We start from the raw sequence: 26,542 nt of genomic DNA on the forward strand, positions 1-26,542 counted from the left end.
CTCCCTGATGTCTACATAGCCGCTGGCTCAGACGACGTGAAGTAGAGAAAAGAGAAACTAGAGAGGCAATGACATGCACAGCCAGACAGATAGAGAAAGGAATCACAACCAGAGACAGAATGCTGTTTTTTCCTCCTTTGGTATGCCAGCCATGCTTGTCTCTAAATCCAGTGAGGTGATGTACTAGGGGTTTTCTGTGCTCAGCAGAAGTGGAATGTCTTGTCAAGGGTTTTGCCTCTGCTACGGCCTGTGCCATTTTCGTTCGCTTTACTGAACCGCTAAATGGCAACGAGCGAAAAGTGACGCTGCAGGGCACAGCATGAATACATCGAGAGCAAGGAGAAGGGGGTGTGGAGGTGAAGTGGGTGGTGAAAAATAAATGTAAGTGTTTCTGCCTGTGTTGCTCAGTTGTGTCCAGAGAAGGCAACAGAGAAAATGTAATGTGATATTTGCTAGAACATTGCAGCCATCTGGCATGAAGCAAATCTTTACTTATGGTGCTTGCAATAATATAAGAAACAAAATGTTTATGCAGAACCACTCACCAGTGCTGGATTTAATCGTCTCGTTGCCAACAGTCTGTCCCAGTAGGTCGTACTGGTTTAATCTGGAGCTCTCACCCTCCACCACCACTGAGTTTGAGGCATTCTTTGTCCAGGTATATGTCACCTCGGTTGTTGTGTATGCATCTATAAAATGCGAGTCACACACATTTATTACCTCAGCAATTGGACCCTATATTAATATGTTCATATCTGAAATAAAGTTTTCCAGACATAAGAGATAAGAGTTGTACTCACAGCTGCCAAATTTAAGAGGACAGGAGTGGAAATCCATGGGAAAATCCTCAAGATGCATTGGACACTCTGCATGCACAGTCAATCTGTGACAGTTAGTGAAATACTACGTTTAATTTATAATAAAACTAAAATTAAAAAGAGAAAAAAAATAGCATAGCAGCATGTGATAAAGAACGCTGACAGTATTCTGGATCATGAGACAGAAAAAGCACTGTTTGTTGTGCTTATTTCATTATAAGACTCTTAGTGGAAGAGATACAAACTGCTAACACCATGATGTGAATAACATTCCCTTTGAAAAGGTCAAACACATTATATTAACAAAAACAGCTGTAATGTAACTGCCCTTAGAAAGAGATACAGTGTTTGTACAAAGAAGCATAAAGACAATATGTGTTTATATATATATATATATATATATATATATATATATATATATATATATATATATATATATATATATATATATATATATATACACACATTGTATATAAAAATATATAAACACATTTTGTCTTGTCCTGGGTGTATGTGTAACACAAATACATTTTAACGGCACACATTTTATTAACCCGCAATTAATGCAGCTCACATTTCTCACAATTTTTATTTGAAAAAATAACAAAACTATATGAATGCTTTGGGCAATTGCTACTGGAACACCTGGGCTGGGTCGCCTGGATGAGGGTGTCTGGATAAGGGGTGTCTGATGTTGAAAGACCCGAAACACCCAATGACCCCAGGGTACATCACTGATGATGTGTCCCAGTGCATCTGCATGATGTATTTTGTAATATTTCTATCTGGTGTAGCCAGTGACTCCCAGGAATAGACTGGGTGGCAACCAAGGATAGCTTTGTGACAACTGGAAAGACAGAGTGCAGCTGGAAAGACGGCATGGGACAGGAAGGGCTGGCAACCCAACCTGAATATTCCGCAAGGGAGACAGCAATATTGCTACAGAGAAACCTTCTGAAATATACCCCCAGGGAAGCCCGATAGTGGAGGAGGATAAGATCCCCAATAGGACGGCCTCAATGGTATTGACCCACGCTAATGGAAATGAAATAATGAGAGTAAGATGCATCTGCGGAAAAGTATGTAAGAATCAGCATGGCCTAAAGATACAGCAGGCAATCATGAGATATATACACACACACACACACACACACACACACACACACAGGAAGATATATTTATATATTTAAGATTATTTCATAAAACAGCACAGATTGACAGCATTTGCATAAATTGTTATTGTTGTAATATGCTCATTCTGAATTCTAAATAAAGTTAACATTCTACTATTATCTTTTCTCCGGTAACAACTCAATTAAACAGACTTGTATGGCAGATGCTGTAATCTGTGGCTTATAGAAAACAGTTTTTTTTTTTTTAACAAACGATAATGTCCAACCTCTGAAATCATTTTTTTTTTTGTAGACATTTGCCTAACATGCATGGATGGAGTTTCATATGTCGGCACTTTGTACCGATCAATAAGTTATCTGATACAGTAACAGGTTTCAGGTACAGTATCCTCTGTACCATGACAATCATTTTTCTCATCTTATTAACTTAATAAAATAAAAGAGTGACTGGTGAGCGAACAACTTTGCAGCTGCTACAGTGTAAGTAGACTTGCCTTGTAGACATTTCATAGCATTAACTTTAAATATCGATAGTCGAACAGTGGTATGAGCTGTTCATAACTAAATTAATCACCTCATAGTGTAAAGCAGAGTGCCGTCATCCTGGATACGCAAAAGCTTATTAGGCATAGTCATGTTGTGTGCCACTGATTTCTTCCCGTTATGAAAAAAAGTGTCTGGAGTCCAGATTTTGCTGGCCATCAGGTTGTTGAGACGCAGGATGTTCATTGGTCCTTCGAACTTCAACCTCTCATCTTTCCAGCTCTGCCTGAAGAACACATCTATTGTGTATTCCTTTAAAAAGATAAGAAAACAGAGAAATATAATGTTCCTTTCTGTGCTCAATCTTTTGCTAAATGCCACTGTATTGTGATGACACTGATTGACAACCGAAAAGGTTTTTTGTTATATTGAAATAAAGGCTTTTACTTCTTCAAGATTGGAAATAATTAAAAATCGTTATGTGACAATGACAGAAGCTTTTTTTTATCTGAAACTACAGCATTTCTTTTTTTTTTTTACTGCAGTTTGGAATAAGGAGGTACAACACAACTTATGATTCTATGTGAGCTAGCAGACTAATATTGGCTAGTGCAACAAAGATCTAGTACAACAATTCATCCTTATCTTAACAGCTAAAAACCTTTCTCTGTCTCTCTCATGTTTTATAAAATGAAGCCCTTTAAATTTTGAATGAACTCTGAGCCCTTCAAAGGTCATCAAGTGGTAAAAATGCACCTTCTATTGGATATAAAGTGATCAAAAAGAAGAAGGAGAAGTAATTATAATGGATGCATATCCTCTTACTGTAAAAATTCCAATGTTCAGCTTCCTTATTGTCCCTCAGTGTAATGCCTTATTAGATTATGGGCATCTAAGTCTTTTCATCAGTCTTTGGAGGACAACATTTTTATTATTATTTTTTTTTTTACAAATACCAAAAACGGCCAATAAGGACATTAATTAAATTTTTTCCAAGGATTACTTTCCCTTGAAAAGCAAAGGTGGCAAAGAATGTAGAACAAGATGAAATCTAGATATAGTAGGGAAAATGAATTGACTAGGAGGTTATCAAGGTAAAGTATTATTATTATTATTATTATTATTATTATTATTATTATTATTATTATTAACATCAACAATGATAATATTGCTGTTGTACTAAAACCTATATAGTACTATATATAGTAACTATATAGCAGTATACAGTTCTTACTGCAAAATTAAATATAAAAAATAAACAGTTACAATATTGTTGACTCAACAACATAGTACAAAACTAAACTTAAAGCTGTACAAATTAAAACCTATGAACAAAATAATACATTATTTTTTGCAATTTTCGTTTATAATTATATTGCTATTATAAAATTCAATTCAATTAGCTGAATTTCTGTGCACTAGGTTTACACTGAATTGAATAAATACTGTATAATAAAACTGTACAAGCATCATGACAATATCTAGTATAAAGCCCAGAAATGAATTCAGACTAGATTTTACATTTTTGCTGCTTGGGAAATGCTTTAGATCTTTGACCCAAATGAAGTAAATGCAACAGCATATTGATGCTCACAACAGGAAGAAAAGGAGCACAGGCAGAGGCAAAGCAGATGCTTTTGTGCTTATATTAATCGTAATATTATATTAATAGTAAACCAACAAGCTGCTAGTGTGAAAGTTCTTTGCCATATCAGGGGGAGGATAAGGCAGGTGTAGTGTAATTGAGGTTTGTCTGGAGCTTTAGCAAAAGCAGTGATGTCTCTATTTGACCCTGGCAGTACAATCAACAACCTTTGTGGGCAGAAAAACAGCACAGCCACTAAACAATTGGTGCTCTTTCTCAAGCCATCACTTTCTTTTTTTCCCACTCGTATCTGTCGTATTCGCAGCTTGCTGCTACTAATACCTCTTTAGTCCACCTTATTTTACCCTCTCCATTTCCTTTTCTCTCTCCCATTCCCCAGTGTATTCCCACAGAAAACTGAGGCAGGTGAAGAGCTGCTTTATAATGCCAAAGTGACCTACAGCCTCCCCTTTCATCCATCACTGACTAGGCTTTGCCTCTCCTCTGAGCCTGAGGGAAGCCCATTCTGTATCACATTCAAACTTTAACTCAAATTTAATAGACACTGGGCAATCTGCTGAACATTTAGCTCGCTGTGGTCACTCAGGAAAAGAGATGACAGCAGCAAACGATAATAACAAACTTGACCATAAATGCTAAGTGTAACCAGATACTCAGGAGTTTCCTGATCCTATATATTTAGACATAGGGCCTTCATTGCAAATTTCATAAAATTGAATGTAGGGCTATAATAACACACAAAATATTTATTCAATATATAATTATTATATGATATGGTGGTGTTTAAATGTGTGTCTTAAGGTGCAATTTTTGATTGAATAAAACATTCAACATGATAAAAATGACAGAAAGATAAAAGTACAAATGTGACAGTGTTGATGGATTTAGACTCTTAGACATATATACCAGTTTTCTGTTTATCTGCAAACCTCATAGTTTGTTATAGCATTAGCTCTGAAAATAAAACTTCAGTAGATGTAAAGTCAGAAGCAGGAAGGGGAAGCAGAATTCGAGCAGTGAAACAGAATCGAGAAAAAAAGGTTTTTACAGATTGCCTCAATTCCTTTAGATATAGCACCAAGATCTTACCTCTACAATCAATATCACTTGACAAGAAGAGATAAAACACAGAAAACATGATAAGGCCATCATCATTAAAATAAGGTGCAGGAAAAAGGTAGTGCAATCTTTAGATGTTTAAGACTATGTACAGATCAGCAGCCCTAATCATTTCTTGCATACATACATAATGCATTAGAGGCTACTGCAACAGACGGATCAATGATCAAAGGTTGACTAATGTTGAAAGCCCACTTCTGCAGATAAAATATTTTGAAAGAACCTGAACATTAGGTAACATCAGGTTACAATGCAATTAAATACAGAATCTTTTTCATGAATTTATAGAAGAACACTGGGATTGTGGTATCCATGAAAGGCTTCACTGTCAGAAGAACGTGCGTGGATCCATTTCAAAAGGTGCAAAAAAAAAAAAAACAACTGTCAAACCTCTTGAAATAGGGAGAGAAAGAGAGGGGAAGGTGAGAAAGAAATGAGCGAAAGGATGAACTCCAGGGAGCGTGTGGAGGCAAAGAAATAGAACAATTTGTCTTTGAAAATGAAAAATATATCAAAGTAAAGCCTGGACGTGCCCGTTGAGCCTGTGTGTCTTTTCTATAGAAAGAGGGCAGCTTGTAAATCAGTAACGAGGACGGCAAAAAAAGACCCTTTCTTTAATGCTTTACATCCCTATTCCATGACAGAAAGAGTAAAAAGGAGACGACAGTGTACAGGTCCCTCTCTGGAGCTAATCTAATCCAGCATGTGGCTCAGAGAATGGCAAGAGCCAGAAAGAGAAGAGACATAGGGAGACCTGTGGCAGAAGACAGAAAATGGATTATGGAGGATTTGGACAGAGAGAGTTGAACCAGAAGAAGTATGGTGGATGGGAGGTGAGACGTGTCCTGCTGGTTTGTGATTCTCTGTGCTTTGAAGCAGCAGGAGAAGTGTTTAATCTTACACTGACAGGACAGCGCTGATGCGTTAAAAAGAGCCAAGAGCAAAGGCTCAAGCACAAAGCATGATACAGGAGTGTCTGAATCTATCTTGTTGCATTGCACACAATCATTAAATTCCACTGCACAAAAATCATGAATAGTGAAACTATCGAGGTATAATGAATTGGAATGTAAATGAACATGAACAGGTACTGCATGAACGGACAGTGTGTTCTGAACAGATTCCATTTTTTTTTGCAAAACATAACTGATGAAACAGGACTGCAAAAAAGGAGGACTTCTTGAACTTTAATGCTGCTGTAAAAGAGCTGTCAGATGTCAGAAGGCAAAAAAAGACCACACATGTTGTGAAATACAGTAGAACCAACTAAATTTGTTCGAAAATATCACAGGGAGATGCGGAAAACAAATCTGCGCATGTATGCGTGTCTTAGTATTCCTACCCCGTGTTGACAGTGATGGCATTTTTACACCGAAGCCATGGTAGTGACCTTTCGAGTTTGGGCCACATTTACTTCAAGGTTTAAACCTGAATACAGATATTTGGGGCAGCCAACAAATACAGATAGTATCATTGTTTTACAATCCTAATATGTATTATACGCATATTTACTGTATTTATAAATATTAACATTCGCCTCCTGTGCTATTTATGAATAGCTCACCCTCCTTTTTTTTCACTCCATGCTGTGTCTGGCTCGATGCTTAGACGGCTCTGATTAAAACCTGCATTAAAAAGCTGCTTCCTTTGGCTGCGTCACTATTTGAATTGATAATGGAGACAGCTGCGCTGGCGGATCCATGAGTCATCGAGCTGCTTCCTCTGGCTTATCAAAGGAGGAGAATCTAATTCAGTGTGGCACGGGTGCAGTAAGGGGGCATCGCTTTTCATTTCACCCCTGATATGGCGGCATCTGATACCCGCAGGGCCACCATGGGCCATTGTCAATTCAATACTGGCCTCTACACACAAGACATGGCTCTTTATATATGTTTTAAACCAAGGGTGGCCAATACATCGATCGCGATCTACCGGTCGATCGCAAAAAGGTAGTGTGGGTAGATTGCATGACATAAGAAAATGTATATTTATTTATTCATTTTAATAGTAGGAAGATCATTTTGACTTGGTAATTTTTTAAGTAGCTCGCATGCTGAAAACGTGTGTGCACTATTGTTTTAAACAAATCATAGCAGAGGTGAGAAAAAAAAACATTGTTTATAATATTTATGTCTAAAATATTCGTGCTGTCACAATTTCATGTTTGTTCTTTGCTTTATCAGACATCAGAATCAGAATTGATTCCCATTAAGAAATACATGATTGCGATCAAAACATAGAGAAGAACACGTTATTGATGACCAGAACTTAATCAAATAATTATCTGTTTCTGACTAAGCACCACTGCACACTGCTGTGCTTCTTCACCTTAGCACATGGCTTGTCTTTGCAGCCATGTGCTAATATGTATGAGAATTCTCTTTCTTTTTTCAGTTCGGGTGTTTATTTTGCCTTTGTTTTATTTTTACCTCCAGATCGAGTCAAATTCATATAATAGCACCATTAAACCAAATAAAATTGCCATGAGGTTAGGATACCATAAACATTATGAACATAACACCTAAATGTATAAATATCAGTTCTAAATTATCACATCTTTAAGACACATTTGTATTGAGAAGATTAAGAGCAGTGAACTCACCATATCAGTGTCTGAAACAGGACCAAAACTGGTGACGTAGATATCAGTCTTTACTGTGGTGACCCGGTCTGAAAAAAAGAAAATAGGGAAATTATCTCTTGATAATGTAATATTTATGTAAAACTGTTTTGTAGGAAGTGTAAAACACCTCTGTGTGTTGACTAAAAGAATAGGGAAAATGTATCAGCTTATTTGCTACCTTGAGTTCATATTTCATCTGCACATTGCCTATATTCCTATGAGGAATGAAAACACATCTTGGAGTGCTTGTAAGTACACCTCAGTACCGTCTTTCCTAGCTCCGCTTTGTGTCTCTGCCACTGAAGGACTCTTTTATCTGTCTCGCTACTATTTTGGTGATTGTCATTAAGTAGATATTTCGCTTTCTTCTTTATGTCTGGCTTTCTGTGTCATTCTGCTCACCCTTGCTCCTGTTTATGCCTGGCTGACTCAGAAAGCTCCTTCTTTGGGTTTTTGTTCTCTCTGTGGCGGCGGTTCAGACTTAGATGTGGATCGTTAAGTGTTGCTCATTAACGCTAAACAACACACTATCAGAAAAAAACACTGGGATCTTGATCAGGCTCAGAGTCCTCGGTCAAAGACCGTACATGAAAAATTCAGTTCCATTCTCTGTGTAAACAGTAGATAATAGAATTGATTTAATTGAGTATTTGCGTGCATGAGATTGTACCAACTAAAGATGATCAATATCTAATGATGTAGTTGATCAAAGAATGCTAACAAAATCTTGACTTCTAAGCAGAAGGACTCTTTCAAAAGTATAATTTTTTCAACCAAAAAAACAAAGAGCATTTTCTGTAATTTCAGATTTGCACAAAAGGTTTGAAAAAAAGAATGAATCTAGCCGTATTATGTTTGATACACACATGCTTAAATTAAAAGTATGTGCCCTGAAGAGGTTGGCAATAATTTACTGTTTAATACCAAAGCATGCTTTCAAAGCCCCAGGATATTGTTCTGGTTTATGAATAGATATGTAATGTAGGTTGGTTAATCATCTCAGAGAAAGGAATGAATGCTGTTTCAAAAAACAAGCAGTGCCTTGATGCCCCCTCCCCCCATGCCTCAACTCTCATATTGTTTTTTGCATGAAAGGGCTTCAAAATACACAATTCCATAGTAGAACACTGGCTGAGACACCAAGGTCAAATCATAAATGTAGAAATCCTTTTGCTTTTAATGGTTTTGAAATATATGTTTTTTTTGTTCAATGGAAAACCGGATGAGCATAATTGCAGTGGGTCACACATGCAGACATTCAACAAGTAAAAAGGAATATAAAACAAAACAAAAAAACCACCAGCAACAAAAAAATTGACATCTTCATAACCACCTAATCATTAAAAAATCCAGTCAATCAATTGTCAGAAGCACAATCAACAGCAGAAAATCACATTGGGTTCAACATGTGTCAGCAAAGAACAAGAATCTGAATCATTGTGCACAGACTTCACTAAACTGGACAGCTGTGAAAAGAGGTCAAGGTTCAATGTATTGTGCATTCTGTATTGTGCAATGTTATTCTGCTCACTGTGTTTGTAAAGAGTGAAAGGCTTTTCAAGGCTTTTCAGCAATGCAAAAAAACAAAAAACAAACAAAAAAAACCCCTTGCCAAAGTATACACAGTATATCTTAAATGTGGACATATTATCTAATATTTTTTATAACCTAAATAGATTAAATGTATATAATTCATTCTCTTTTTTATAACATTACCCCTTCTTAGCTTAGATTGATTGTTATAAAATAAAAAAAACGGATACATTTCGACTTCTGTGAGGCACACGGATGGCACGGTCAGAATCTGATACCAATAGCGTGGTTCCAAGTGTTTAGACCGCCTTGTGTCAAAAGTCTAGGATGATAGAGGTGGATTATTAATGTTAGGAATGTTTTCTTTGCACACATTGAGCCTGTTAATTCCAATCTTTGATTACATGATTCAAACATTTGGCATGTGGTATAACGGGAGATGATAGCATGTCAACAAGGACCAGAATAGGAACGAAATGTTTCCAACATCTTGTGGAATCCATGACTTAAAGAATTTATGTTGTTTGAGAGAAACAGTAGGTTTCTATTAGTAGCGCATTCATAATAAAGTGCTCTTCGAATGTGTGCATATATATATATATATATATATATACATACACACACACACACACACACGATAATTCATGGCTAGGTGTGCGTTTTAATGCATAACTTGAACAATGTGATTACTCCGCAGAGTGCTTTAAAATCGTGTACCTAATTGCACAACTAGCCATGGATTAACCTGCATATACCATCGTTATTAACCAGCCCTGTCAAGTTAACACTTGCATTGATATTTGCAGTGCAAAACTGCCTGAGTGGATAAAAAAGAATAAAGGTGAATCTTCTTTAGTTCTTTTATTTATGGAAATAGAATTATATCCATTTTAAATCATACACAGCGAAAAAATAGTGTGTTGCAATTAGATTTTTTAAAATTAGTTTTAATAAATATTTATATTCACCATATCATTTAAATGGCATGCAAAAATAATCCTAAGCTAAAAAAAGGTCAAATGAAAATCACTTTCTTTCTCTGTATCAACTATGATTGCTTGTTACTATGGTTACAATAATTTATAAGGTAGAGCATTCATTTAGAACAGTAATTAAACTAACCAGAACTACCTTCCAGCCAACCTGAAAGCTTTCAGACTAATTAGGGTATAAATGTACCAGCTGTATGCAGTTATTTGTCAGAAGTCACCACAAAGATTTTAAAAGCTAAATATATGTCCAATCCCATCTTGCAGCAGCACTCACTTAGCTCAGGATAGAACATCACAAAACAATCGTTCTCTTTTAGATTTTTAAACACAATCCAATAAAAACGGGTGTCTTTTGCAAGGATTTCATTTCCAAAGCGATTAAATTTTAATGCTTGTAAACAGAAAAAATCAAACTCCATTATCTGTCTAAATAAGCTTCAGCCATATCCTCCACCTGCTACAGGTCAGAGGTCTGGGTTATTCTTTGGGGTGGCGTGTGTGGCTGAATGTGAAGTGGCTGGGTCATGCTTGAAAAAGGCCACAGTTCAGGACGCATTCTCTAGAATGAGAATCTGTCCAGATGGGATGTGTTCATATGGAGGCATGCCTCCTGGGAAATCCTCTAGTCTGAAATCGCTCTCTTATTGATGAGATGTATTCACATATTCAGCAGCTTACTCCAGATGACAGCAGTTTGAATCTGACAGGTTGACACTTGAGCTGCACAATTTATTTTTCTCCAACTTCCTTTTTTTTTCTCCTATCTCGCTCTCGCAGCTTTTAAGGCATCCCCCCTCCTTGTTTAGAAACACAATGAAACTACATAACACTACCTGCTTTTTCATTCGACATAATCAAGACGAAACATAGCAGTATGCAGCTTTTCAGTCCTAGCTGTATTTTAAGTCTTGCACATCTCTCATGCTGTGATGCCAAATGCACTACTGTATATAAATGTGTACATATGCTGGGGAACATTTCTGTCTGCAATTGCACACTCAGCAGGTTTTTCAACTATGTAAACCTTACTCCAACAACAAGAGGTTTGTCAAACGACTCTTTTTCAAACCAAAATCACTGGAGTGAAGATGAAAGCTGTAATTTCACCTTCAGCTCAATCAATGATCTGTTAAGGGCAAAATAATAATCAGAGATCTGTTTATGCTGCACCTGGATGTGTCTTTTATTAGGGCATTAAATCCTCAGTCCTATGACAATAAAAATGTTCCTTCAGATAGTAAGAAATGGCCTCTGGCTGATCATTAAATGCGCTAAAGTTAATCAGGTACAGTCTTATGATAACAATAGCAGGCGGTTTTGATTTATTGAGAATGGCGCAGTTTTGAGTGGCTGGGATAAAGGTGAGAAAAGTATATTAGATCTTGTAGCACAATAGGTTGTAAAAATGTAAGGCTTAATATTTATGGAAACAAAGCAATGATTAACAATTATTTTTACATTTTAGGATTCTGTTTTCTCATCAGTGTTCACATCGATTTCATGCCAGCTAAGACTGTAAAAGTATTTCTCCCAGAGATGTTTGGCTGATTGAGTCAAAGTCATTGCATATTTGAAATTCAAATTACTGGAGACACTAAAAATTATAAAAAATTATTGGAGACACTAAAATTACATTGTAACGGAATGCCGAACGTGCGACATGTCAACCAATAAGCTTTGCGTGGAAATTGAGCAACATTTCCACGCAAAGCTTATTGGTTGACGTGTCGCACGTTCGTCATTCTGTTACAATGTAATTTATGATACATGTATTTCAAATACCTATTTCAATTAAAAAATAGTATTTTGTAATTTGTATTTCATAGGGTTGATGGAAATGGCTTCATATACAGGGAGTGCAGAATTATTAGGCAAGTTGTATTTTTGAGGATTAATTTTATTTGAGGATTTAATTTGAACAACAACCATGTTCTCAATGAACACAAAAAACTCATTAATATCAAAGCTGAATATTTTTGGAAGTAGTTTTTAGTTTTAGCTATTTTAGGGGGATATCTGTGTGTGCAGGTGACTATTACTGTGCATAATTATTAGGCAACTTAACAAAAAACAAATTCATACCATTTCAATTATTTATTTTTACCAGTGAAACCAATATAACATCTCAACATTCACAAATATACATTTCTGACATTCAAAAACCAAACAAAAACAAATCAGTGACCAATATAGCCACCTTTCTTTGCAAGGACACTCAAAAGCCTGCCATCCATGGATTCTGTCAGTGTTTTGATCTGTTCACCATCAACATTGCGTGCAGCAGCAACCACAGCCTCCCAGACACTGTTCAGAGAGGTGTACTGTTTTCCTCCTTGTAAATCGCACATTTGATGATGGACCACAGGTTCTCAATGGGGTTCAGATCAGGTGAACAAGGAGGCCATATCATTAGATTTTCTTCTTTTATACCCTTTCTTGCCAGCCACGCTGTGGAGTACTTGGACGTGTGTGATGGAGCATTGTCCTGCATGAAAATCATGTTTTTCTTGAAGGATGCAGACTTCTTCCTGTACCACTGCTTGAAGAAGGTGTCTTCCAGAAACTGGCAGTAGGACTGGGAGTTCAGCTTGACTCCATCCTCAACCCGAAAAGGCCCCACAAGCTCATCTTTGATGATACCAGCCCAAACCAGTACTCCACCTCCACCTTGCTGGCGTCTGAGTCGGACTGGAGCTCTCTGCCCTTTACCAATCCAGCCACGGGCCCATCCATCTGGCCCATCAAGACTCACTCTCATTTCATCAGTCCATAAAACCTTAGAAAAATCAGTCTTGAGATATTTCTTGGCCCAGTCTTGACGTTTCAGCTTGTGTGTCTTGTTCAGTGGTGGTCGACTTTCTGCCTTTCTTACCTTGGCCATGTCTCTGAGTATTGCACACCTTGTGCTTTTGGGCACTCAGTGATGTTGCAGCTCTGAAATATGGCCAAACTGGTGGCAAGTGGCATCTTGGCAGCTGCACGCTTGACTTTTCTCAGTTCACGGGCAGTTATTTTGCGCCTTGGTTTTCCACACGCTTCTTGCGACCCTGTCGACTATTTTGAATGAAACGCTTGATTGTTCGATGATCACGCTTCAGAAGCTTGGCTATTTTAAGACTGCTGCATCCCTCTGCAATATATCTCACTATTTTTGACTTTTCTGAGCTTGTCAAGTCCTTCTTTTGACCCATTTTGCCAAAGGAAAGGAAGTTGCCTAATAATTATGCACACCTGATATAGGGTGTTGATGTCATTAGACCACACCCCTTCTCATTACAGAGATGCACATCACCTAATATGCTTAATTGGTAGTAGGCTTTCCAGCCTATACAGCTTGGAGTAAGACAACATGCATAACGAGGATGATGTGGTCAAAATACTCATTTGCCTAATAATTCTGCACTCCCTGTATTGTATCAAAATACTTTAGTGTTTTGTATTTTTGTAGTTTCAAAATACTGTAAAATACTTTGTAAGAAGTCTACATGATGACATCATTAAAAATGCTGCCTCTGATTGGTGCCTACCCAGTAGTTTGCCCAGACTTGTTGATATCAGAGCAGATAATTTATTTTTTAAAGAAGAAGGTGGTCATGGTAAGAAACTGACCAGACTGCCAGCTTTCATATTGATCATTTAATCATTGTTAAAATGCAAAAATGCAATTATGATACAATTATGAGTCATTCGCAAACTGTTAAACATTTAACTGAGGATTTCTTTAACTCTAACCTTCATCAGGGAGATCACAGGGAAATGTATGTGAATATGTATTCAGTTAACTGGTTGCAAATGACTTATAATTGTATCCTAATTTAATTACTTAGTGTTTTTCTATCAAACATTGTTTACTTAATCAACTTAGTCAGTGTAATGGTGAAGAATAGGCAAATTAATGGGAGGTTTTCGAAGAAATTTCACACTCCCATATAAAAGTATTTTTGTAGTATTTTTAAAATACAAAAATAAAGTAGTTATTTTTTGATGGTGTAGCTTCTGTGTTTTGTAGTTTATTTTGATACACTTAAATTTGAGGTATTTGGTATTTTATTTTAAAATACATTTTGAAATGCAGTTCAGCAATCTGTCAGTATATGATTATTTTTTCCAACATTGTGTTGATTTCAGTTTAGCAAAAAGCAATAACTGATTCCACTAGGGCTTTGGGATCTTTCTTTATCACAACCCCATATTGATTGATCGGTCAATAAAAAGCTCTTTAGCAGTCTTGGGAGAGGTTTCATTTCAAAAGCACAGCAAAGATTTGATAATGATCCTGCACCTGAGTTTTATATGGTCTGAGATATTTCACATAGAAATATAGACTTGAAGCATTGTTATATTATAACTATCCACGTCTCAGTTTAAAATCAAGCTTTAAAAGACAGTAAAACCTCCCCCATCCTCTCCTTTAGTCTCTGTTGGGTCTGACAGTGATTGATGGTGGCATACTAAGTTCCAATACACTTTCTCCTGCATGTAGTCTGTACTAGAATGTCTGTTTAAATAATGATTTAATAAAACTGATTAAACATTTGGTTATGAATATGCTTACACACCCTCCGATTGAATCTGAGATGTTATAGTATTTTTATCTCTACATTTATCTCTAAAGATTTAGTATATACAAAACGCCCTTAAAATAAGGCTGGTTTTAGCATCTTATTTACCAGACAAATATGTCAAAATTTTCTTTGGATCTCTACATATGAAAACAGAATATCAACAAATAATGTCCATTCCATATTTACTGATGTTCACAGGCTGAGCAAAATTGGACAGCTGAAGATAAAACACTAAGCAACAATTTTCTCCTCAGTTTTAGCAGTCTGTGCCTACAGTACCTCATGTTACTGTTCTGGTTTGACAGGAGTGGACGACAACGTACTGTTGTAGAAGCTATGCCCCAGGGTTCGATGTGTTTACGCATTTTAAATGTGTTTATGCTAATTATGCTTATTTTTGCTAACCATGGTTGTAAAGACTGGCTGTTTGAGTTACTAAATACTTCCTGTCAGTTTGAACCAGTCTGGCCATTTCCCTTTGACCATCAACAAGGCATTTACATGTGCAGAAATTAGAATCTATCATGTTATCTCATGTAGAACCACCACTCTAAGTACAAATCATAAAATACCAGGTAATTAGCAGTCTTTAAAACACTCAAACCAACCTGTCGAGCACCAAAAAACATGCCACACCACTTTTTGTCACTGAAATTCACTGAGACCACATTGCTCAATATGAACAATAACCAAGTCCTTGGATTATATCAGCATGAATTTTGTTTTGCATTAGACTGCTGATGATTAACTGATTGTATAAACTGTACATTATTAAACTGGCCAGTAAGTGTACGTGTATCATTAATTCTTTCTTTTTTGTTTTTCAAAACTCTGTTTAGTATCCAAAATTAAATGTGATATAAGGGTGACATGCGGCACAAGACAAGGAAAGGAGAATAGCAAATCAATCTTTATAATGTTACATAATTGCATGATATTGCTATTATTGGTACATTATAGCAATACCAAAGCAATAATAAAGGATAGATACAAGCCAGGCTTAATCCTAATTTATGCTCGTTGCCATGGTTACATTCCAACACACTTGTATAAGGAACATTAACCAAATCTGGATACGGTCTAATATTCTGACTGACAGCTCTGTGGAAACAAATCAAGTTTGTGCATACAAAAATGTTTGTGAAGCCAGGATAAAAATTCTATTTAAACAATCATTCTGAAGAATGCAACATAGAAACATAATCACATCAGCCTTTGTACAACCTATATACACAATCAGTACAGGTGATGCAAAAGGTTTTTGCAGAAAATATATATATATATATATATATATATATATATATATATATATATATATATATATATATATATATATATAATCAGTAGATCATTGCATCATCAAAATAATAACCAGAGGCAAATGCAGGAACTAAATATGCTGCAGCATTTGATATTTTTTATACTTCCAGAAAACACTTTTAAAATAACATATGCTTCAACTACACTATAAGGATAAAAACCATAAATGTAACCATTGTTGAACTATTTGTAGACATCTTTCAGTAATGATTCATTATAACTGTTTCATTAAATATTAATTGTTTAACATACTAGGCAGGGTAGGGGGGTTGGGTTTGCTGGCTGGCTGTCAGTTTGTAGAACAGTGGAAATCAATGATTTAAATGCATCTGGAATTCACCTGCCAGGCAGTGTTTTAAAAATCATATACAGCTTTCTAATGATAAACCTTCATGTCAAAACAATGAAAATACTGTTAATGATAATGTTAATTAATAATGTCACTGCTTACACTGTTTAAGGACAAAATACATCATATAAAAGTGAAGCAAAACTAAACAGCAAATAAAAAATTAAATAGAAATTCTTTGAACAGATCCTAGAAGAACTGAAATGATCCTTCAAGAACACACTAATGCTGATTGTCAAGGAAAGCTTTTATCGGCCCTTGTTATGTTTGTATAAGATGAGGAAAGGGTGATTATTTTGGCAGGAACAAATTGCCTGTAGCTCATATTCTTCCTGCCAGACCACAGGGTTATATTAATCACAACAGATGTGCCTCAATTCAGCCCAATATGAAATAGAATAAATTAAGAATTTTAATTTTAATTTCAATAAAGTATGAAGCCTCAATTTAACCAGAACATTTGGGATATTATAAAATGTATTAGTGATTACAGTGCAATTACAGTGCTAATATAGTTACAGTATTATTAAACCTACTTTATTATTCTATAACTATTTATACTTTTAACCTGTTGCCTACATTTTACAACCATCTTTAGGTATGAAAATACAATGTTAAAATTTTTGTTTCATAAATTATAACACAATTAGTTTTTCAAAGATATAATCGGTTTAGACAAATATCACTACATGATTCTTCATGATACACAATATAATAATTGTTTAAATACTTCTGAATGGCAACAGCTGACGAAAATGTTAAACAATTTTGTGCTTGATTCTATGACAAAATGCGGAAATCCGCAGTGGAACCAAATGTTTAGGAATGTTGGGAATAACATTTCTATGTTTTCACTAACAAATTTCATAAAAATGTTTAAAACACATTATTGTATTAAAGTGACATAATGTCTAGATGAATTTACTAAGGTACCATACGGGCTGCGGTGGTGCAACTAATATTCGCGGATATGTATATCACAGCTGTCGAAATTTATGTGTTAATAAATTAACGTAAATTCATTTTAATGTTTCAAATTTCATTTAACGTGTGATTAATGCGGCATGCATTTCTGTTTGACCATTTGTATTAAAAATATAAATAAATAAATATAAAAGAAAATTAATTAAAACCTTCAACGCAACACACAATTATTCACGTCCTTTCTTTACTTAGATATAAAAAAAAATTACATCCACCGAAAAATCATTTTTAATCACTAAACATTTGTTTTACTGATGCACCAAGTACTAAAATCCACCGTGATGCACATATCCAGCAATTAAAACTGTCCATTTGGAAATATAGCAAAAGTTCTGTTTGGTTTCCTGATGATTTACGTGATTTAAAACACTAAAATTACTTTTAAACATTTTCAAGAATAGATGCAAATTTTACACCACCACATCCAAAAACATCCAATGCAATTGTGTGGTCCATGTTTGTGGTAACAGTTTGGTGAAGAACCATATGGCTGGTAAAGTCAGGTGTCCCAATACTTTTGTCCATATAATGTACCTTTAAATGGGAGGCAATGTTGGGTACAGTGTAGGATAGAATAGTGTACATTCCTGCAAACTGTGATTGGATCCCCTATGAATTCGCTAATCCAGTCATGACTAATGACCACTGCTCATTAGATCCAGCTTCAGTAAGATATGACAGGCAGACAGCTTGAATGCAGATAACACTGCACACAAGCATACTTTCACTCTGGCACCCAGGCAAGAAAAAAAGGAAACATAAAAAGATTTGTAAAAGGGTAATTAATAATATAATAGTATTTAATGTTACCAAATTTGTTATTTAATCAATTGGTCATGGCCCTTTTGACTGCTAAAATCTCCCTTTACGCCTACTAATAACAGGAAATAAATGTACTACCAAAAGCACATTATTTGGACAAGCAGTGGAATATATGAAAAGTGAAGAATGGTGTTTGAGTAACCAAAACGGTCATTCGGCATGACACTGTCTCTGAATGTAACAAAAAATGTTACATCATACACAGTGGCATGCAGCCATGAAAAATATTATTACACACAACTTGACAAACTGATAATTCACAGTTTCACATTTGTATTTGTAGCAAATATTTTTAAAGAGAAATTTTCTTTAAGTTGCTAAGAACACGACTCAAAACAGAATTAATAAATAATATTGCTTCAGTAGATTTCACCACTCAAAAATGTGTAGGCTATTCATGAGAAATCTCCCTTGTAGAGAACGGTAGAGGATTTTACAAGGTTTTTGGCATAAATTTAGGCATAATTCTTCCCCAGTTTTTATAGCCTCTGTTTTCTATTTGCCTGAACTGTTATGAAAGCAGGTGGAAAATGTATTATGGATATGGGCTAAAGGCCTACCTCTTTCCAGAAAAAAGTAAGATCTAGTGCTGAACAATAAAAGCTACTGTAGGAAGTCAGTTCATGTGTGTTTTTTAAATAAAGCACCAATAAAGACTTACCACTGACCTAAGTTTACATATTTGCGTGTCAACTCAGTATACATGGCAGAGGGAAAACCAAAATTTATCGATTGCAATTGGGGGTGGGATGTAGGCTAGCTCTCCAAAGTAAATATTTAAAGCCTGTTGTTTGCTGAGCTATACAGGGTAGAGCTTATACAGCAAACCTAAACATGACTCATTTTTGAACTGTGGTCATTTTCATCTGTGAAACTAACTAGGTCTGCAGGAATGTGCAGGAATGGTGTAGTGTGTTCATTATGCTGAGGAAACACTTGACTAAGCACTGGACATCTATCTTTGAAGGGGCTATAAATTATTCACAGGCTTTAAAAGCTGAGGAAAAGAAGTTGAGAACTTTTAGGAGTGTTTGTCAATTTAATTAAAGGCCTGGTTTAAAGCACTGAAATGACAAACAGCAAAATGTTTAAAAGCTTCTGTGACATCTAAACTCAGAGTCAGCAGTTGGACATGCCATGTAGAAAATAAGTATCAGATCCTACCTCCTAGTCCAGGCCTGAGCCGGTTATCGTAGCCATCCAGAAGTCTGTCCAAGATGCGTGTAAAGAGGGTGATGTTGTTTTTGAAGGCATCGGTTGAGGTGTCTGCACTTACTGACCTGCATGAGAAAAGAATATTGGTGATCATTTGCATACATGCATATCGTCCTTTAAAAAATACTGACTGGAATGATAGTTTGCTGGGTAAATGTTCTTTCTTACAATATACAGGCCATTTTCCTTATCTAAAGGACTCTCATATACTCTAAGGATTTCCTTAAAAGTTTAATGTTGTAACAACCTACTTCACTTCTATCCCTGAGTTTAAGGAAATCAAATTCAATTAATTAACAAAATATGAATGAATTGTTAGCAATAATTGCTATAACTCACAGGCAGTTTTCATGTCATACATTTAGGGTTAGGGTTAGTTGTATGATGCATTATCTAGACATTTATACATAAATCTCTACTTTAATTAGTAGTTAGGCAAAAGATCCTCCAGTAGAACAACTACATGAGGTATTGTTGGTAAGGTCTGAAATGTTCATACAACTTCTACCCATGGGGCTCCAGGCAGGACTGTCACATCAAATCTCAAGGCATGGAACAAAAAGTTTTTGGGACTTACCTCACCTTCTGGCAACACAGGGGAGCACAGATACCTCTTATCACAGACCAATGCACTAACCATCCTGATGCATAGTCACATTAAGTTTCGGAAAAACCAAATTCCATTCCTATTTTATTCTCACATTATCAGTAAACCTATTTATGCTCTGCTAGAATGTTCTAATAATAATTAAGTGATGTGTGTAAAGTGAAGCAGAAGCGAAGTGTGTATTCAGAGCACAAAGTGAATTTTCTCAGTGATTAGAGCGTGTCCTGGAGCAGCCACTCCACATCACTCCAACTGCACTGATATCACAAGCTAATGGCATTTGCCACCTGACCCAGTGCATTAGTCGTTGTCTAGCCATCCCAAAAAGATTGCAATGTGGTTTTTGCTAGTGGGAATTTGCTTGCGTTTCAAACATTTAAATACAACCTCATACTGAAAAACTTATTATTACATTATTTCCTGAAGCAAATTTGGTTTGTTTAAAAATGATGCACATAATAATGATGCATGAATTTTTGGAGTGATTTCTAATGGAAAAGGTCACTGCACACTAGAGCTGGGGAAAAGAACCAAACTGTGAGTGTATAATGAGAATTCCACTACTTTCTAGGTGTGAACAAGTATACTGTATTTATTAGCTCACCCACCAGTCCCATATTCTGGATGCCTGGAAACTGACTGGACTAAAAAATAGTAGCTAAAACAGCATAAGAACATGTCACAATGCTAGCTAAGCATTCATGCATTAGCATGAACTAAGGGAAAAACTAAGTATTTAGAATGATCAATATACAGTATGATCATTTTGAAGCATGCATTATAATAACAGCTTCACTATGTGTTGCAGACTACATACCACATAAAAAGTCCGAGTTAAATGTTGTTTCTTTCCTGGTTGTAAACCTACTGGTCCACTAATCAATAAATCAATACTGATCTAATACCCAGGATATAAAATGTGCTTTGCACCTGGCCAGGTAATTTGCTCACCCACTACTCACATAGTCTGCAAAAACCCAACCGCAGGTCACTGCCATAAATAGAGTCAACCAATTAATAGGTTGTGTACACCAGTAAGCCATGGTATAAAATCCACCTACCTAATATTTTGGGGGTCCCTTTATGCTGTCAAAATGCTCTGACCTTTCGAGGCATATACTCCACAAGACCTCTGAAGGTGTGCTGTGGTATCTGGCAGCAAGACTCTACAAGCAGATAATTTTAATCCTGTATGTTGTGAGACATTCAAATTCAACACCCAAATAATTCAAAACCAGAAGTCAACACCAGCTCTTTCGTCAGGTTCCTCAAACGATCCCTGACAATTTGTGCAATGTGGCAGAAACACTGTACTGCACTGCTAATTACATTTTTTGCAATTATGAGGTGTAGTTGGTCTACAAAAATGTTAAGGTAGGTGGTATGTGTTTAATTAACAACCACATGCATGCCACGGCCCAAAGTCTCCCAGCAGAACACTGTTCAGAGAATCACACTGCCCCCACTGCATGCCTTCTTCCCAAAGTGCATCCTGGTTCCATCTCATTCCCAGGTAACCAACACACACACACACACCCAGCTGTCTATATGATGTAAAAGAAAACTGGATTACTCAGACCAGGTTATCTTCTTCTTCAATGGTCCATGTTAGAATGGACTATTGTTATAATGGTAACATGGCTATTGTAGATGCTTTTGGCAGTAAACGGGGTCAGCATGTGGCTAGGCAGCCCTATACACAGCAAGCCCACATGCATAAATGAGCCTTGGGCACCCAAGACTCTGTCATTGGTTCACCAATTGTCCCTCCTTGGTCCACTTTTGATACTTACTGCACTTACATACCACACTACAAGCCCTGCTGTTTTGGAGACACTGATGTTGTATTATTGGCTGAATGGTGTAATTCTATTATGTGTGAAAATTACTGTTCTGTGTTTATACTTCTAGAAGAGGCTATGAAGTGGTCTAGTATGTAAACTCTTTGCTGTTGTTTTTACAGAAGCCTATTATAAATATTTTTTTGTAAGATGCAAGGTTACAATAGTTTTTCTCAGCTCTCTTGGTGCTATATTAACGTCATTAAGTGATCAGGTCTTTGCACTTGACCTCAGCAACACATGAAATAGAACATACAGAATTGTCCACTGAGTAGTCCAGAAGTACACTTCTTTCCAAGCCAAACAAGTAGAAGGGATCTACAGTGTTTATGTACAGAACCATCATTACTATCGCATTAGAAACATAAGTCTAGATAAGTTCCTTAGATACATCCCACTGTAAAAAAAAATAAATAAAAAAAACCCTGTATAAAATGACTGTTATTTATGACTATGTGAGTGAGTTATATACAACCTGACACTGAGTATCAATGCCAAGGCTATCACTGTCTGGAAATGCTGGATGGTGTAAGATTAAAACATCCACATACAAATTTTAGGCTAGGTCAGTTTTGCTGGCAAACACAATCACATATGAAAACACAAGTCACAACTAAAAGCATAATGCTTTTATGTTGCTCTGTCTTGCAAAGCCATCATTGTTACCAAGTAGATACTCGGTACCCAGTGTTTGCCAAAAACATAAGCATCAGCACTGGACTCAGCATAATATATGAAACTATAAAGCAAGATTTATGTATCCTTATTAGAAAGATTGCTTACTGCAAAGGTCCAATTGTTCACCACCAGATTCCCTGACATAGATGGCAACATTGCTAATGAGAAAATCCAGAAATAGAAAAATAATAATTTTACCAGAATAACACAAATTTACAGTAGACCACAGCTCTTACGTCTTACATACAGCATTTAGAGAAGTTTCACGAATTAACAAGCTTAGCTATAATGCTAATTTGCTATTAAAAAGAAATATGTCTTTTAAATTCCTGTGACCTTTCCTCTTCAGTGAAATTCCTTTTTTTTACCAGAAAATTTTTATTTACACTTGATATGACTGTTGCTTTTGCTGGAAAAGCAGAAAAGCTAGGGGTTACCAATCTTAAATGCGATGACCAAACTACCCAATGTTGGCACATCTCCACTGATTTAGTATTGTTTATAAATGTAGGCAGGCATATGATTCTGTCTGGCATATCCTAGTCGTTTATTGATATGCTCCAAAATGACATAGTATACAGCTGTATCCTTTGATACCTTCTGGCACTATCTTCTGATGACAGCCAGCAAATCACACAAAAACTGAAAATAACCAGACGAATGTAGCAACGATAAAACCAGCAGTAAAGAAAAACCTATTCAAAGTTATAGTCCTTTTAAAGAGTTTTGTTTAATCAGTATGAATCATCTTTGATTTAATTTGTAATATGTATGAGCAGTTTTGTCTACCGAAATCTTTTTATATATGGAGCTACTGCATACAACTGGGTGCACCACAGTACATCACTTGTGGCCTTGTTACTAATTGATGGCTTTGATGAAATTATCATTAATTACTTTGCTTAAAAATGAAACACAGGATTTCATATTTAACTGGGCTTGTAAATGCAAAGCAGTCAAATTATTTCTCACACATACAGACTGCTTATAAAAACAGTCGGTAGTGTTTAAAAGTGTATGATGATGTAGCTGTGTGGAAACTTTCATGCTGACCTCAAACCTCATTCTGCAGTCTGAAGCATTCATAAGGTTCCAAATGCTCACTTGTACACCCTTAAGCCCATGATCAGTTGCACACCAGGGCCACAGCGTGAGAACATTTCTAAAATGTGCTTTTTAGAATAGGGCTTTAAAGCTTTAGATCGTTTGGTACAGGGTCTACTTAACATGAATAGAGCTCTACAGAGGGACACCAATTCACATCTAGTTCAGTGTTTTATATCTGGCGCCTGGGCACTGATGGATTCGGTCATTTTACCTACATCCATGTTTATTAGTTCACCCCTGCTTATTAGTGACCTGCCTCTCTGACTCCCAACTCAACTATAACCCATACATTACTGAGCCAATCAATAGCACATAAAGTAGTGGACATTCAAATACTAGAATGGCAAGCACCAGATTGGACTGGATTCGATCACTTGAAAAGCACAGTGTTGCCATTTTGAATGTTTTTCTTTCCAGCTGGCCTGCTTTTAGTTTAGGTAATTGTGCAAGGAAAAACTTTAGATTGTGCATTTAAATTTAATTTGTTTGACCTGAGATGCATTGTTGAATCATGCAGCTGAAGCTGAATACATTTACCACTGACACTTCAAGCTGACTGACACTGCTGTCAAGACTTGTGTTGTCATATGCGGCTTCCTATAATACACTCCTGGACAAAACAAAAACAAGCAAACAAACAAAACACAAAAGGGCTAAGCCCAAAAAGGCAAAATATTTTCATTGTAATAGTCTAAACTACAAATCATTGGTCAGGAAATTAACCAGAATTAAACAAATGCCTTCTCAAGACCACCTGTGCTACCATTTTCTCATTTATTTTTGCTGCAGAAAAAAAGCTAGAAACAGGGAAATTGACTCATATAGTCTTCTTGTATGCAATGAAAAAATCAGAATAATGTTTAAACGTTTTATATCAAATTAAATATTTTGTATTTAACAACAGTTTTGAATGAAACACCACCGACTTTTTCATAAAAATATATTATAGAAATTAAAGACAAAATGCATTCCATACATTGTACTTTTTGTATTTATTTCATTCTTTCTAATTTCCGAAAACAACGATTTCCAAACAATAAAAGCATAATATTTTGCCAAATTGGACATTCTGCACCTTTTCTGCCCTCAACTGTGTATTTGAGGTTTAAATCGGCAATGTTGGTGGAAAGTAATGGCAAGTCTTTTTTTTTTATGTATTAGAATTATATTTGCATTTTCTGTTATTGACTTTATAATTAATACTCAGTGTGTCAAGGGCACGGCTTATGTGCCTCTCTTTGCTAAAACAAACTGTTACACACCTCCACCTAGAGGAATTTTACAAATATGTAATGACTGAATGAGGCGCTCCAAAGATATTTAATACCCAGTGATGCAAGGCTGGGCTTTTTGTGATAAACAACAACAACAACAACAACAAAAAACAACAACAACAACAACAAAAACATAACACCTTGTCCATGTTAGAACTGTGGAGCACAAAATTCATTTGTGGCGCGCGCCGGTTACGCACAGAAGGAGCTGAAGCTGGAAAGGTGTGATTTCACGCATGGGAGAGACTTAAAACCCCGCTCGTGACAGCTCAAAGGGGGTTACATAAGTACATCTCAACGTTCTACTGAAATAATACAAGGAGCATAGCAAAAAAAAATAAAAAATAAAAGTGGAGGTGATTTCTATTCTTACCTTGTGCCCCAAAGGATCGTTAAGGAGACGCCAAGCACCAAGTGGTGAAACGTAAACAGCTTCTCCCTCATATCTTCACACCTACACAGAAAACCAGTTGAATGCATGAAAAGAAGACCTAACAGACAAAAACGAGCGCTTTGCAGATGTCGTGATAAAGGTAATACTGTAGAACGCATGCATGAGAACGAACTGCGATGCACAATTTGCTGCGCCCTGAACAACTTACTGAAACGCAAACCGTTTCTATGCAATACATGTTCAAGATAACATCACCAAGGTAACAAAAGCACTCGCTTGGTATTCAGTGCCACGTGAACATCCATCCACTGAAAAATAATAATAATAATAATAATAATAATAATAATAATAATAATAATAAAATGGCTAAAACTAATGGTTAATACTCCAGCTCGAGATCAAGCCGTTATTTATGTGCAACGTGCAAATTTAGTTTAAAGGTTGACGGGCGTCTATCAATAATTGAACATCTGGATGTTTTGTTTGTTTGTTGTTTTTCTTTTTTTTTAAATAACCAACCTGATACGCCTGGGGTCCTTCTCGTGCTCAGGAGAACAAGCGGTTCTGTAACACTGCTTATATAAAAATCTCTCTCTATGGAGGTTTGGGAACGTGAAAGTTCCGTCAGGCTGACACGCCGCGGCTCCGTTCACACTGTGCGCGCGTGCGTGCACGCCAAAGAACGGCCGAAGCGCGCGCGTGGCACGATAACGTGCGTTAATGGAAATTAACCCTCAGCGTGACTCTGCGCGCGAACGAATCTATTCCAAACGTGCCTTGTTCAATTCACGGGATTCTGCAGTGGAGCGACTGAAGCCGGATCGCGATTTCACATCATGATCACTTTCAATGATCTTTTTTTCCTCCTCTCTAGTAGGAGAAACTACACTGAGAAAACCAAACGAATCATAGACGGGTCCTAAAGAGAGTCGATTTCCCGTATACAAGATGCACACACACACACACACACACACACAGACACGCGCGCGCGCGGTTAGGGGGTGCAGACCTCAGGCTTACAGATTACACGATACGATTTCCTACTGCAACGATTCAATACTTAACAATGCATTTCGATT

General features: G+C 36.4%; 1 protein-coding gene across 2 annotated transcripts in view; it reads right to left on the reverse strand.

Annotated features, from left to right (window-relative positions):
* The window catches only part of LOC124386460 (gamma-aminobutyric acid receptor subunit alpha-2), a 47,941-nt gene extending 21,601 nt beyond the window's left edge, over positions 1 to 26,340 (reverse strand). Inside the window, exons 1-8 of one of the 2 annotated variants that reach the window (XM_046850313.1) lie at positions 25,983 to 26,339; positions 25,443 to 25,523; positions 21,231 to 21,335; positions 19,512 to 19,627; positions 7,762 to 7,829; positions 2,526 to 2,746; positions 801 to 883; positions 546 to 689 (exon numbers count right to left, since the gene is read on the reverse strand). In XM_046850313.1, coding sequence (XP_046706269.1) covers positions 546 to 689; positions 801 to 883; positions 2,526 to 2,746; positions 7,762 to 7,764 — 451 coding nt within the window. In that variant the 5' untranslated portion in view covers positions 7,765 to 7,829; positions 19,512 to 19,627; positions 21,231 to 21,335; positions 25,443 to 25,523; positions 25,983 to 26,339. Of the gene's footprint in view, positions 1 to 545; positions 690 to 800; positions 884 to 2,525; positions 2,747 to 7,761; positions 7,830 to 19,511; positions 19,628 to 21,230; positions 21,336 to 25,442; positions 25,524 to 25,982 lie in introns of both variants that reach the window. The other variant, XM_046850312.1, reaches the window with a different exon arrangement.
* Between the last annotated feature and the right edge of the window lie 202 nt (positions 26,341 to 26,542).

This window comes from Silurus meridionalis, chromosome 5 (genome assembly GCF_014805685.1).
Source record: "Silurus meridionalis isolate SWU-2019-XX chromosome 5, ASM1480568v1, whole genome shotgun sequence".
In the NCBI taxonomy this organism is placed as follows: Eukaryota; Metazoa; Chordata; class Actinopteri; order Siluriformes; family Siluridae; genus Silurus; species Silurus meridionalis.